Source organism: Heptranchias perlo, chromosome 4 (genome assembly GCF_035084215.1).
Source record: "Heptranchias perlo isolate sHepPer1 chromosome 4, sHepPer1.hap1, whole genome shotgun sequence".
Classification (NCBI taxonomy): Eukaryota; Metazoa; Chordata; class Chondrichthyes; order Hexanchiformes; family Hexanchidae; genus Heptranchias; species Heptranchias perlo.
In genome coordinates, this window is record NC_090328.1 from 67,696,117 (window position 1) to 67,712,323 (window position 16,207).

Below are 16,207 nucleotides of genomic sequence, written 5' to 3' on the forward strand. Positions count from 1 at the left end.
GAATCAATTAGCTGAAGTAATGCTGGGATAGCTTATGTTTCACCTCAACTTGTGGCTAGTTTCCAAGAAAGTTAAATAATGATTTTTTTTGTTCTCTATAAAACACGAAAACCATCAACAGGAGGTTCTGGTGAGAAAATAAAAATGCTTTTAATTTCCTTCTACTGGAGGATTCATATTTCTTCCAAATCCCAAAGTTGCTTTAACAGTTGAACAAAAAGTGGACAAGTCCCATTTTTAGTTAATACTATCCCTGACCTCAGTGGATCTGTGCAGAGGAAGCCAGCATAACCTATGCTATTGCACTTTTGGATTCTTTGGCTAATCACATTTTCAAGGTCTTTGTCAAGTCTGCTACAAAATAAAAATCTCCAACTAGCTCTAATGAGCTGCCAGGAACATTATTTCATATGTTGATGGGTGCGGAAGAAACAGCCTCGATTTTTTTTTTAGTCTACCCAGACCAGACTTGAATTAAAATTTATCTCTATTTCCACTCGTACAATTACAGATTTAACTAGTGCAAGGTCGATAAAATTGCACTATAATAATGTAAATTCATCATAAATGTTAATGACATCACTTTATGTGACTTTTTGTGATGCAGTGGTGAAACTATTTTCTTTCCCATTTCTCAACATATAAAAACTTCATTATAAATGTAAACACAATTCAGCTTATATATGTTTGAGTTCCTTGTACAGAATCTGTTGTATGAAATTAGGTGTCTTCTTCAAACAGCAAGATCAAAGTATATTTACTTGGATGTAATTTGTTTTTAATTACAGTGCATTTTCACTTATTATGATCCTGTTCTTCCTGCGCATTGCAAATTTGAGTTTCCAGATGTTACTTCTCCTTCTGTTTCAAAGTGAATCCTTGACAATGAAAGGTATGTTGAATCAATTTAGTATTGAACATATTTACTTAATCTGAAGCACATTATTAACAACAACTTGAATATTTAGATATATTATTTGTTTTAGGGGGAGGTGCTACATTCTGTAACTAGTTAATCTGGCAATATGTGAACCAGTTCTTTTATATAAACCCTTCCCCACTCAACAGTGTGTGGTCTGGCATCATTAAAGGTCAAAATAGATTCATAATGGAAATCAGAACTTTATTATAATAATTTAATTTATATTGGACCTGATTTTAGCCCGGGGGTGGGGTTGGGGGGGGATTTGGAATTTCTGACGGGGACCCGGAAGTATGGGTTTCCCGGACATCCTTACGATTTTGACGTAAGGATGTTGTTTTTTTCTTTTTTGCCGGTTTCCCGACGGTCAGGCCAGCCTAATTGACAGGCTGGCTTTCAGTCGGACAGGAGAAGAACCAGGAAGAGGACATGATCAGGTAAGTGTTAGATTGAGGGGGGGAGATGGGGGTCATTAGGGGCCAAAAAGGAGATTTACGCATGGAAGCAGAGGGCATGGCTGAGGTACTAAATGAGTATATTGCATCTGTTTTTACCAAGGAAGAAGATGCTGCCAAAGTCACCATAAAAGAGGAGGTAGTTGAGATACTAGATGGGCTAAAAATTGATAAAGAAGGGGTACTAGAAAGGCTGGCTGTACTTAAAGTAGATAAGTTAGCCGGTCCAGATGGGATGCATCCTTGGTTGCTGAAGGAAATAAGGGTGGAAATTGCAGAGGTGCTGGTCATAATCTTTCAATCCTCCTTAGATACGGAGGTGGTGCCAGAGGACTGGAGAATTGCAAATGTTACACCCTTGTTCAAAAAAGAATGTAAGGATAAACCCAGCAACTATAGACCAGTCAGTTTAACCTCGGTGGTGGGGAAGCTTTTAGAAACGATAATCCGGGACAAAATTAATAGTCACTTGGACAAGTATGGATTAATAAAGGAAAGGTAGCATAGATTTGTTAAAGGCAAATCATGTTTAACTAACCTGATTGAGTTTTTTGATGAGGTAACAGAGAGGTTTGATGTGTATATGAACTTTCAAAAGGTGTATGATAAAGTGCCACATAATAGGCTTGTCAGCAAAATTGAAGCCCATGGAATAAAAGGGGCAGAGGCAGCATGGATGTGAAAGTGGCTATGTGACAGGAAACAGAGTAGTGGTGAACAGTTGTTTTTTTGGACTGGAGGGAGGTATACAGTGGTGTTCCGCAGGAGTCGGTACTAGGACCACTGCTTTTTGTTGATATACTTTAATGACTTGGACTTGGGTGTACAGGGCACAGTTTCAAAATTTGCAGATGACACAAATCTTGCTGGCCCTCTTCTTCCAATTCCATTGATACTTGAAGAAGAAAAGGACGAGGACCTGCTGTTTGACTAATGTTGCTGAGTGGCTTTGCTTGCCTGCTATTCATTGAAGTAGCAAGCATTTTGAGCTTGACAAATATTAATGCTTTTGACGTATTTGTTATACTTAATGTAAGATGTTTGACTGTAACGATGCTGAAAGTAGACCCCAAGTCCTACCAAACCTAGAAAATAATAAAGATCAATGAAACATGGCTAAGGGAGGGGCAGGACTGGCAGCTCAATGTTCCAGGGTACAGATGCTATAGGAAAGATAGAGCAGGAGGTAAGAGAGGAGGGGGAGTTGCGTTCTTGATTAGGGAGAACATCACGGCAGTAGTGAGAGGGGATATATCCGAGGGTTCGCCCACTGAGTCCATATGGGTAGAACTGAAAAATAAGAAGGGAGAGATCACTTTGATAGGATTGTACTACAGACCCCCAAATAGTCAACGGGAAATTGAGGAGCAAATATGTAAGGAGATTACAGACAGCTGCAAGAAAAATAGGGTGGTAATAGTAGGGGACTTTAACTTTCCCAACATTGACTGGGACAGCCATAGCATTAGGGGCTTGGATGGAGAGAAATTTGTTGAGTGTATTCAGGAGGAATTTCTCATTCAGTATGTGGATGGCCCGACTAGAGAGGGGGCAAAACTTGACCTCCTCTTGGGAAATAAGGAAGGGCAGGTGACAGAAGTGTTAGTGAGGGATCACTTTGGGACCAGTGATCATAATTCCATTAGTTTTAAGATAGCTATGGAGAAGGATAGGTCTGGCCCAAAAGTTAAAATTCTAAATTGGGGAAAGGCCAATTTTGATGGTATTAGACAGGAACTTTCAGAAGTTGATTGGGAGAGTCTGTTGGCAGGCAAAGGGACGTCTGGTAAGTGGGAGGCTTTCAAAAGTGTGTTAACCAGGGTTCAGTGTAAGCACATTCCTTATAAAGTGAAGGGCAAGGCTGGTAGAAGTAGGGAACCTTGGATGACTCGGGAGATTGAGGCACTAGTCAAAAATAAGAAGGAGGCATATGACATGCATAGGCAGCTGGGATCAAGTGGATCCCTTGAAGAGTATAGAGATTGCCGGAGTAGAGTTAAGAGAGAAATCAGGAGGGCAAAAAGGGGATATGAGATTGCTTTGGCAGATCAGGCAAAGGTGAATCCAAAGAGCTTCTACAAATACATAAAGGGCAAAAGGGTAACAAGGGAGAGAGTAGGGCCTCTTAAGGATCAACAAGGTCATCTATGTGCGGAACCACAAGAGATGGGTGAGATCCTGAATGAATATTTCACATCGGTATTTACGGTTGAGAAAGGCATGGATGTTAGGGAACTTGGGGAAATAAATAGTGATGTCTTGAGGAGTGTACATATTACAGAGAGGGAGGTGCTGGAAGTCTTAACGCGCATCAAGGTAGATAAATCTCCGGGACCTGATGAAATGTATCCCAGGACGTTATGGGAGGTTAGGGAGGAAATTGCGGGTCCCCTAGCAGAGATATTTGAATCATCCACCGCTACAGGTGAGGTGCCTGAAGATTGGAGGGTAGCAAATGTTGTGCCTTTGTTTAAGAAGGGCGGCAGGGAAAAGCCTGGGAACTACAGACCAGTGAGCCTGACATCTGTAGTGGGTAAGTTGTTAGAGGGTATTCTGAGGGACAGAATCTACAGGCATTTGGAGAGGCAGGGACTAATTAGGAACAGTCAGCATGGTTTTGTGAGAGGAAAATCATGTCTCACGAATTTGATTGAGTTTTTTGAAGGGGTAACCAAGAAGATAGATGAGGGCTGTGCAGTAGACGTGGTCTACATGGACTTCAGCAAAGCATTTGACAAGGTACCGCATGGTAGGTTGTTACATAAGGTTAAATCTCATGGGATCCAAGGTGAGGTAGCCAATTGGATACAAAATTGGCTTGACGACAGAAGACAGAGGGTGGTTGTCGAGGGTTGTTTTTCAAACTGGATGCCTGTGTCCAGCGGTGTGCCTCAGGGATCGGTGCTGGGTCCGCTGTTATTTGTTATTTATATTAATGATTTGGATGAGAATTTAGGAGGCATGGTTAGTAAGTTTGCAGATGACACCAAGATTGGTGGCATTGTGGACAGTGAAGAAGGTTATCTAGGATTGCAACGGGATCTTGATAAATTGGGCCAGTGGGCCGATGAATGGCAGATGGAGTTTAATTTAGATAAATGTGAGGTGATGCATTTTGGTAGATCGAATCGGGCCAGGACCTACTCCGTTAATGGTAGGGCGTTGGGGAGAGTTATAGAACAAAGAGATCTAGGAGTACAGATTCATAGCTCCTTGAAAGTGGAGTCACAGGTGGATAGGGTGGTGAAGAAGGCATTCAGCATGCTTGGTTTCATTGGTCAGAACATTGAATGCAGGAGTTGGGATGTCTTGTTGAAGTTGTACAGGGCATTGGTGAGGCCACACTTGGAGTACTGTGTACAGTTCTGGTCACCCTATTATAGAAAGGATATTATTAAACTAGAAAGAGTGCAGAAAAGATTTACTAGGATGCTACCGGGACTTGATGGTTTGACTTACAGGGAGAGGTTAGACAGACTGGGACTTTATTCCCTGGAGAGTAGGAGGTTAAGGGGTGATCTTATAGAAGTCTATAAAATAATGAGGGGCATAGATAAGGTCGATAGTCAAAATCTTTTCCCAAAGGTAGGGGAGTCTATAACGAGGGGGCACAGATTTAAGGTGAGAGGGGAGAGATACAAAAGGATCCAGAGGGGCAATTTTTTCACTCAAAGGGTGGTGAGTGTCTGGAACGAGCTGCCAGAGGCAGTAGTAGAGGCGGGTACAATTTTGTCTTTTAAAAAGCATTTGGACAGTTACATGGGGAAGATGGGTATCGAGGGATATGGGCCAAGTGCAGGCAATTGGGACTAGCTTAGTGGTATAAACTGGGCGACATGGACATGTTGGGCCGAAGGGCCTGTTTCCATGTTGTAACTTCTATGATTCTATGATTCTATGATTCTATAATGCAAAACCTGTTTCATTTGTGCAAGATGAACACTTTGCACCAGTGATGCATTACTGTTGCAATATGGGGCGCTTTCCTCTTAAGTACCCAATCTACAGCTGAATTACCCCCATGGATGATTTGAGCGTATTAGTGTCCACACTTCAAAGTTACATTCAGCAATTTTGACACTGCTGACTACTATTGCACAACTGCCGTCGGCATAAACCTTTACATCAACAGCAATTCTGGGCTCTTGGGTTGATTTTGTAATATTGGTGCTGCTGTTAATTGAAGCTCCAACAGTGATTTTGGGTCCCAGCAATAGGTAGGAGGAGAGAAAGAGAAACAAGTTCTGCTAGAATGAGAGGACAGACCCGAAGAAAGAGAACAGAGTGAATGAATGGGAGGATGAGTAAGCAAGGGATTGAGTTGGAGAAGGTTGAGGAATGTTACTAAATAACTCTCACACTGACAAACAAGATTCATAAATTCACTGCAGTAAATGCAATGGTATAAAAATAAAGTTATGTACCAAAAATTGCAGGTGACAAAAAGTATTTGAAACGTTAAAAAATGTTCACAGATGCACAGCATTAATCGGGCTGTAAACAATATCTTTAAATTTTTTTTTTAAAAAGCACAGATCTGCTATGTGTCCCTGAATTGAATTGTCATTGATGGACATACAGCCTAGGAACCTTGACAAAAAGATAGTGTCCTGTTTTGCACAGACCTCTTTCACTACAGCTTTTACTCCTGAGACTTATCCTGTTGTTTTTGTTTGTTTGCTGTCTGTGCAAAAGCCAGTTGAAAGACTTCTTTAATCTATTTGTTTTGCAAATAAGGTGGCTAAAGAAAGACTTTGAAACACAAATGTCAAAAAAATGGTTACAATTTGACTTGGGAGAAGGATTTAATGTAAGAGTATCAAGAAGCTGCTCTTATTTGCAGACAACTCCAATAGGTCATACAAAGCATCAAAGTTGATGCCAAGGATGATAAACAAGATCAGAAAAACGGTTTGATCTTTCATGTCATGACTGGCAGTAAATGTGCTATTTATTTCAATAGCTTTGTCAAAAGAGATGTGACACCCCTTAAGCAATCGTCAGAATTTTGACAAGTTTTTATTCACTTCCTGTATAGCATACAGAAGGTAAGTGCGTGCTCAAAGGAGTTTGTATGTTTGAAATATTAACGAAAATGTGGGTTATAGCTAATGATTTGTATATTTCCATCTCCATTTGATTTTTGACTGGGCTATTGTGAAATTTCAAAAATGTAAACAATACAATATTCTATTTTTTTAAACTAGGATCATTTTTTTCCATATACACCTTTACTTTATGATGTGCTGACATTAGTTAATAATTGCAAGCCGAGATCCTGCCCCCAATTTCTTGCCTGCTCAATGGAACTGCACCTCTCAGCTTATACGGTATAACAACATGGAGTCTCCCTGCACTTGACATTAAAAATGCCCTTGGGCATGGTGTTAATTGGTCCACTGACTGCCGAGTAGCTGAAACCGTTTATGCCCATGAAAGCTATCCCCAGGAGTTGGCGTAACGCCGCCCCTCCCCTGGTATACAGATGGAAATTGCTGCTGAATAACGCTTTCAACGATAGACCGCCACCAGCCTAACAGTAACAGATGATTTACGTTCTTTCCCTTCCCCCACCTCGTTGAGTTATGTTTTTGGTCCCATGCCCCAGCTTCTTTGGCCTTGACGGTTTAGAGACTCCAGTAGCCATGGTTCACACTCCCCGCTAATCCTATTTGCTGGCCCCATAATCCCTCGCTAAGTTGTACGTGGTCCCCAGCCTGTCCCCTTTTCCCTCATCCCCAACTCCCTACCCTGTTCTACTTCACTGATCCATTTCCCCCATCCTCTGCTCTCTGCATCCCTGACATTCTTTCTTAATCTCCCAGCTCCTCCTCATCCACTCTCCCCTCCCTTATCTTGGATCCCCCTTTCCCCACTTTGATCCAGTTATGCCCCGCTCTCTAACCCTGATTGGTTAGAATACTGCACTTGATCTTGGCTCCCCATGTGCAACGTCACAGGAAATCATCTAGTGTGAAGTAAATTGTAGACTTATAGCCTGATTGCCAGCCGGGTCGAGTGTATATCCAAACTGCCTAACAAAAATGAGGAGCATGACATGGCTGGGCATAGTACATTCCAGTAAGCTGGCATACAGTGGCAATTTGATTCCTGGGTCTCACTGTTGTTTACCTTGATATTGGGCAGGTAAAAGCACACTGGATCGTGGGGGTCACAAAAGCCGTTTACTGGAGTGGTTGAGGATGCTGAACCCATGAGAAACATATAGTGTAAAACCCCAAAATGTAACAGGCATAGTATAAATTCTGTAGCTAAAATAATTAACAGAAAGGTTATCCTGACTACATTATCAAAAACTTATCTAGATATCAAGGCTACTGAATATACCTTTAAAGGCATAGGGAGTCAAGAGTGTTGTAAGGTATGGCGGCAGGAAAATCCAGAGTAGAAAAAGCCCAAAATTTCTGGGATCCTGCTTCACCGCCAGAAGTGCGATGTAGCAGTACTTCCATTCGTTGACTGTTTAGGCCTTTTATCCCATCCCAATGTTCAGGTAGTGGCCCTTGTCTGTAGAGCCACAACAGAGGATCCACCCTGAGTTGCCAGTTGAAGACCGAAGTGGCTCTCTGCAATAGATGGGACGCTTAATCGATCGAAGAGAGGTTATCAATCTCCTCCAGGATCGATTACCTTTGTTCTTTAATATCTTTAAGGTCTTCGGAAGACCCAGTGCGGAATCCACGCCTGCTTTCAACTGTGGTGGGCTCCATTGGGCCAATCAGATAAACTGAATGGAGTTCTAGGATAGCTCAGGAATGTCCCCAAACACTCCCCAAAACTTGCTGTGGACATAGAGGGTACAGATGGAAGACTTGCCTACTCTTCTCCCTCTCCCAGATCGGAATTTCTGATTGAGTGTAAATGGAGCAGAAACCTGCCAGATCTGAGTTCCACCAAATACTTTAGTCCCTGTATACGAGCTGTTCTATTTCTACACCCTACTACTGATGCTGGACGCCCAATCTTCTCTAAAGGCCACCCGATGTCGTCCATGTCCCCCCAGCCCTCTGATTTATTCCACAGCTCACGATTCCTCCCTCCCTCCCCCTTCTCCGGTTCACGGCTCCTTTCACTTCTGACAGGCAGCCAGCCTGTCAATCTGGCTGCCTGGCGCATGGGAAACCCGGAAGCACAAATACCTTCAATTGATTTGCGATCGCAAATTGCAACAGACTCATTTGTCTTCCGGGTTCCCCACGCGAATATCAATGGACGCGCTGGGTTCCCAGCTCCAAGCTAAAATCATGCCCCTTGAGGCTGTTATTATTCTCCTCACTGTTTACTATATTTCCGAGTTTCGTGTCATCTGCAGACTTTGAAATTATGCCATGTATACCCAAGTCCAGGTCATTAATATATATCAAAAAGAGTAATGGTCTCAACACCGACCCCTGGGGGACACCACTGCATACTTCCCAGTCTGAAAAACAACCGCTCACCACTACTCTCTGCTTTCTGTCCCTTAGCCAATTACATATTCACGATGGGCCGAAGGGCCTCTATCCGTGCTGTATGACTCTATATCCATGCAGCCACTGCCCCTTTAATCCCATGGGCTTCAATTTTGCTAACAAGTCTATTATGTCGTACTTTATCAAACGCCTTTTGAAAGGGATCAAATGACAAAGTTAAGACCTCAATGCAATTTTCATGTCAATCAGCACTGCCAATGCCACTTCCTCAACCCGGCCACAAATCATGGCTGATACAGATTTCTAGTGCTACTTAAAGGGATCATTAGCTACAGTAAGGGAAAGCAGAAAGAATGTCTGGAAGACATTTTTCCTTGATTCTTTTGGCAGTTTAAAGCCTTAAGGTTTCCTTAACTTCAACTTCTTGCTGCTGGATAGGCTCTTTATATTTCTCTGATGTTGAAATAAGCTGCTCCGTTAACTCCCTAATCTTTCCAGCTCTCCCCTTTAAAGTGCTACTGCAATCCCACAATCATTGTCCCTCTGAATTTTTTGCCTTCCCAAATGGTGAGATGCCTATAAGTAGTGTGATTAGTGCTGGCAGCTCACTTATTCAATGATGATGAAGCTTGACCATGTTTTTCAGTGTGAACAAGGCAGACGAAAATCACTCCCAGCTGGGCTATAGTTCAGTGGGTTCTGGTGGCCTCTGGAACCTCACTCAAGTGGCCATTATTCATGCGTGCCTCAACAGTGAATGACAGCATGCTGCTCAATCACAAGAGGCATTACAACCAAGTCTGTTGTCTGTGACCGACGTCCACACACGTGTACATCCAGCAGTGTCACTGGAATGGGAACTCTGGCCAATTTTCTGCTTTGTAACCCAGCTGCACTAAGGCCATGAGTAGCACACCTCCTGCCACTCCAGATGAGATCAGCTAACCTAGCACTGACCAGGGATCAACCTGCGACCTTCTTGGGCTCTGTGGCTCTGCCACTCATTTTTTAATTTTATCTTAATAGAAAATAAAACTAGTATAGATGCTTCATCTCAAAACCTTTTGAAGAAATTGCATGAATTTTGGACTGGTTAAAAGAGGCAATTACATAGCTAGGGTGTGAATCATTCATGTTATGTACTGTGGATTAAAATATCTGTTACAGAGTGAAACGGAATACAAATCTAAATAAATGCTGCTAGGTGATGAAGAGACTTCCATTCTTTGTGTTTGATAATAGATTTTAAAAAAGACTTTTCAAATCATTGTAGTGTCTCGTTTGTTGCCTTTTTTTAATCTAGAAAATTAGGTCAGTGCATTATGTTTAGAAATGCATAACTAAGTCTTCACATCCTAACTGTTACCAATGTACTCACAGTAGATCTGTATCAAAATTGATACAGCTTTACAGTTTAAACAGATTTTGGCCTAGAAATTCGTCCGCTCAGCACACTGCCTCCGAAGCCTCCAATCTGGCGGGCAGGAAGTTCACGCTTATTACGAGCTGGAAAAGTGCCGCCCACCATATTGTTAAAGGCCAAAAAATCGACGTGCAGTGTCCACTGAAACCAGTGAAACAAGTGTTATGTACTTGCATGTGCAAAATAAGGGGTCTAATGCTTGTTTGAGGCCCCTCTGCAAGATTCGTTTGCCCTCAGACAGACGGCGCTTAGGAAAGCCAGGTCTACAGGCGACCTGGCAGGCAGTCCTTAAAGGGGCCGCCTGTTAAGCTGCAACCATCAAAGTAAGATTTTAAAATATACAGACCACACATTCAAAGCATGTGGGCCGTTCCCTCCCCCCCACCCCCCCCCGCGCTTGGCGAGCTACAGATGCCTATTAGGTGTCCGCAGCTCACCGGCTCATTGATAATGAGGCCCGAGGCCCAATATCAGCTGCATCACGGCCCTCATCATTCAGGCGCAGGGATCGTTCCCTGTGCCCCCCAGTGTGCCCACAATGAGCCCGCTTGAATTTCTAGGCCATGGAGTTTTGATCCTCAATGTTTGAATTTTCTGATCTCAATTAGAATGTGATAGATGCTCAACAACTGCCCTCAATACCCCTGGTTTAGCAAAGGAGTGGGGGGAGGAAATCATCCAGGGTTCCCACTCCTGACTTCTATCCAATATCCACTACTGGAAAGTGCATGCGTGTGGACATTGGGTGAGGACAGGATCAGGTTCAGCTGTCTTGCCCTCCTCTGTCAAATAGCCTGTTGGTCCTCATTATCTGGGCTCATACATGAAGAATAGCCAATTGTGAGAGTTAGCGAGAGGACACCTGGCATCGTGGAACCATTTCCCAGCATGAATCAGCACTGGCAGGAAGGGTGAGAAGAAAATAACACTTTAAAAAAAGAGCTTCAGACTGGTTTTTGTCATTCTGTTCCTCACTCTCCTTCCATATCTGTCTGCCAGTGGATCTCTTCAAAGTGCAGTAAGATTTTCCAACAAAACAAATTAATTGAAGATGCTGTTATTAATGTTCAACCTGTGCACTGTTTGACAAAATTTGGTGCATTCAAGTAAAGAATGGTGCTTAAATTGCTTAGTAACCTGTAAAGTACAATATAATACACAAAAAATAAACAGTAATGACTTTTGCTGTTGGAAGTGACAGATTACTATAATTTCAATCCTACTATCTATATTATTCCGTCTGATTTGGAGGCTTAGAGGGAGGCTGGACCACCTGCATTAGGGAATGTGCTGCTATTGATGTTCTGTTTCTGTGATATAATATTTGTGTCAGCCTTGGCTCAGTAGTAGCACTATTGCCTCTGAGTCAGTAGATGGTGGGTTCAAACTCTACTCCAGTACTTGAGCACATTATCTAGGCTGACACTTCAGTGAAGTACTGAGAGAATGCTGCGCAGTCAGAGATGATGTCTTTTGGATGAAACGTTAAAGTAAACTCCCATCTGCCCTCTCGGGTGTGATCCCAAGCCACTATTCAAAGAACAGCGAGGGAGTTAACCTGGTGTCCTGGCCCATATTTATCCCTCAATCAACATTACTAAAAACAGATTATCTGGTCATTTATCTCATTACTGTTTGTGGGACCTTGATGTATGCAAATGACTATTGTGTTTCTCAATACTTCAAAAATACTTAATTGACTGTGAAGCGTGAGTTTGCTTAGATTAAGGTGTTTTGTAGTCTTTCATGTGAGTATTAATAGTCATTGACGACAACTTTTTTTTAAGGTAGTTGAAGCTGGCAAAGCTGCATTTGTTGCTGATCCATTGTTGCCCATAGGGCATTAAGAGTCATCCATGTAGTGTGGGACTGGATTCACATGTAGGCCAGTCCACATTAGTAAAACAGTTGGGTTTTTACAATAATCCAGCAGACCATGGGAAAGCCCATCAGGTTTCTCTTGATACACATACTTGAAGCAGTTTGTATGTTTTCACTAAGCCATATCACTTGACCTGAAAGTCTGGGATGATGAGTGATTCAATAGTTTTTAACTTGCGAAGGTCCAATGTATTTGTGGAGAGAAGGAAATCTGAAAATTAGGAGGGTATCTAACTTAAACATTTCCTATTTTGACAGATAAATAGAAACTGTTCTAATTAATACAAATATGTACTGTATTCCTTGCCTTTCAACAAAAAAAGCCTAAATACCACCTTACAAATATAAAAAATGTTGAAAAACATATCAAGAGTTATAGAGGTAACCTGTTTTGAAGGTTTCCAACACATGGATTGTTTTAACAGAAAAGTTGAAGACTTTGGTTCCTGCTGCTAAATAGTTTTTAGATCTGTGGCCCACTTGTTTTACTTCTAATCTGTTGCTTCTGTTGAACACAATTATTTTCTTTGCTATTAGATGTGGTGTTATAATGACTACTAATCTCCACCTTGTTTCTTTCTATACCTGGGCATTTGAGGTTATGACACAATGTCATTCAGTCCTCCAAAGGCTCAGTATTCTCTTGGAACAGTGCCATCAGTTTTGGAATCACGTGAACTTACCCTGACCCCTCTAGCAGAATCAGTCTACATTTTTGAGCTAATTTGAGGCTGCATGGGCCAATAGATTTCTCATGCTCAAAATATTGCAATGCTACGATGGAACAATCTGACATTAATCATTTCACTCTTTGATTAGCCAAAAATTACAGTCCACCTGACTTCTGCAGTGATTTAGACATTCTAACCCCAAATTTCCTGTCTCATTATGCCAGTCACCTGGCTGAGCAGGGGAGGAAAATTCTGCCAGCAGCCTGAACCCTGACAGCACTTCTGAAATTTTTTGCCAGAAGTGATGTTGGTTTATAACATATTCACCCGAATATGGGTTGACATTTTCTGGGACGTAAATGGTGGGAATATGTTATATGATGTATTTTCTGTTATTTGCATGCTAGCGATACTGGGTGCAAGAGATACCGATGTATCCCTGGCACCTTGCGTTGTTATGGGCCATACAGAGTTGGTGATTGAATTTTAAATGGCTAGTTTCCCTTACACAATCTAGCAAAGATCAATCGATCGCATTAGGGAAACCACCGTATTTGTAAATAGACAAATTTTTCAGTTTAAAAAAAAATCTCTGACTGGAACTGCGGACCAACTTACTGCCTTGCCACAGTGATTTCCCTCCTCCCCTCAGAAGCATACAGCCCCAGTGGTGCTGTAAATAGCCCCGGTGCCCCCTGACAGCAGAAAATGGGTCAGAGTTAAGGGGGCAACCAAGAGACAGGTGAAAGTCCTGCCCACCATTGCAACTTCATGGGAATCTCTAGGCCTCTCTGTCCAATTTTCCAACTAGGAGGTTGACAGAAAATATCAACCCGTCTTTATGGAGTTCAGATGTCTGCCTTCCAGCTCTGTGGTGTTTAACCGTGATTCTTGCTGTCATTGTACAGTTAGATATCTTAATTCGACTAACCAATTTCCCTTAAAATAGTCTAAACTTCAGAAAAAAGACCTTTGTACCTGCCACCTGGAAAATAGTCCTGTAATGTTTGATAGCAATGTAAAATATTAATAAAAATAAGTTATTATAGAATGGAAAGAAAGGTTACAGCACGGAAGGAGGCCATTCGGCCCATCAAGTCCGCACCGGCTCTATGCAAGAGCAATCCAGCTAGCCCCACTCCCCCGCCAATTAATTGGAAATTCCATATGGTTAGTGTGATGTAATGATTAATACCAGATTAAGTTTGTCACTCAATTTCTCTAATCATAAGTTAAGATAATTGTAAGACAACAATGGAAATATTTGTTACATTTTCTTTTAAAAGTTTCCATTTTAAATGACATGACAGAAATGCTGCTGCTGGGCATTCAGGTTTTCATGAAACGTAATCCCTTCCCCATGTATGACAATGTTAATCAGACCTTTATTATAGTTTGAATTTAATTGGATAAATTCCTGAATCAATTCCCAGTTTTGTAATGAAATTATAGTGTATTTTTGTTTTTGAACGGCAGCAGCAGAAATTCCAGATTTGAATATTTTTGAACTTCTGCTCAAAGCAGAAGCAGGTGTTTGCTTCGAGGCAATATTCCTGACTATATTTTTTTAATGTACCACAGTAGAGCGGTTTCTTATCATGCTTCTTCCCCTTGTTATGTCGCAACACATCAATAAGATGTCAGAAAGTTTCAATTTCAATTTATTTTGTATTTGTCCTAGGTGCAGCTGTGCTAAGTATTATTTTACAGCATTTTCTCAGCGGATTGATAACAACATTGACATTTAGTATCATGATGCTGTGCACCCAGAAGGCCAAGGAAAGAATACAGGTAAAATTGGTGTACTTTTGTGACATGGTCATTATTTTACCAACCTGATATAGTATTTCAGTGTCAGTTAGGTTTCCCTACATGTAAAATTTAGAGTAGGCGATTCTCATTACTCTTAACGAGACATCTGGTCCTTGAGACATACTCTTTAGATCAAACTATTATTTTTATTGTTCCAATTTTTCTCTGTCATAAACATCAATGCCAATTTGCCCTGTTATAAGAACAGGTTGTTAAAAATAAAAGCCTATTTAAAGTTGCACAGCTGACCGATTTGGAAAAGGCCATAATCCACTTGATTTGAATCTCAAATGATATATACACCCCAGCTGTCTATTTTGCAAAAATTGCAGCTCTTTTGGGTAGGGGGGCGGGTGTAGAGGGTTGTTCAAGAGCTTTACCATCTGCGTTTGTATCTTTCCCATTGCCATCAAGTTTTGCTGTACAAATGCCCATTTTCTACAACCACTGTCAGATGCAGCCACTTCTTAATGTACCTTATACTACTGCCATTATATTTTGTCTTTTCCTTTTTTCTGTTTCCAGCACTTTTATTTTTATTTATAGCTTTTGACGCATAGATTTAAAAATCCTAGGGATGTATTTCTATGCTATATGCATATTCTATGCGATACAATTTACAGACGTGTGCAATTTTACAGGATTTTTTGGAACAGAAATGCTGTTCACCAGGTGAACGTTGAGAATCGCAATGCAGTCAGTCTGTTTAATTCACACGGTTTCCTCATGAAAACAAATTGGCTTTTTAATGAGAAAAAAACTTACCCTTACTTTAAGATCATGTTATGAGGAATCAAATCCTTCATGGTTACTTAATTGTCCAAAATTTGGTAAAATGCTTGCTTTTCAGTCATATGGTTTTACAGTAACTTATAGAACTATTCTTTTTCAAATTGAGAAACCAAAGTAAAGGGTCAAGGCTCATCGTGCAAAAAAGTGCAATATTAAAGGCTTGAGTTTCACCCATCACCCCTGTGCTCGATGACCTACATTGGCTCCTGGTTCACCAACGCCTCAAATTTAAAATTCTCATCCTTGTGTTCAAATCCCTCCATGCCCTCGCCCCTCCCTATCTCTGTAACCTGCTGCAGCCCTACAACCCTCCAAGATCTCTGTGTTCCTCCAATTCTGGCCTCTTGTGCATCCCTGACATCCTTCGCCTCATCATTGGCGGCCATGCCTTCAGCTGTCGAGGCCCTAAGCTCTGGAATTCCCTCCCTAAACCTCTCTGCCTCTTCACCTCTCTCCTCCTTTAAGACATTCCTTAAAACCTACCTCCTTGACCAAGCTGTCCCAATGTCTCCTTTGGCTCGGTGTCAATTTTATGTTGGATTATGCTCCTCTGTAGCGAGAGCGACTAGCTGTGGTAGTAATAGCAAGGTTTTTTCAACTATGGTAGAAATCAGAGTGCCTTTAAAGACCGTATGGGCCATTGAAGGATTCCACAGGGCAGATTCAGGTGGAGTTCCAAGATATGGCAGAGGTTTAAATGGCTACTTTGCAACAATCTTTACTACTGATAATACAACATAAGATTGGTGCTGTTATTGACTGTGTTAAATTAGATGTGGTTATAGGCCTGCTACAATTAGTGATCTTAAAACAGTTTG

At 41.6% G+C, this 16,207-nt stretch overlaps 1 protein-coding gene across 2 annotated transcripts in view; it reads left to right on the plus strand.

Annotated features, from left to right (window-relative positions):
- Positions 1 to 16,207, plus strand: part of mfsd3 (major facilitator superfamily domain containing 3) — a 98,850-nt gene that overhangs the window by 45,593 nt on the left and 37,050 nt on the right. For both annotated transcript variants that reach the window (XM_067983078.1, XM_067983077.1), the window contains exons 4-5: positions 789 to 892; positions 14,467 to 14,576. In XM_067983078.1, coding sequence (XP_067839179.1) covers positions 789 to 892; positions 14,467 to 14,576 — 214 coding nt within the window. The remainder of the gene's footprint in view (positions 1 to 788; positions 893 to 14,466; positions 14,577 to 16,207) is intronic.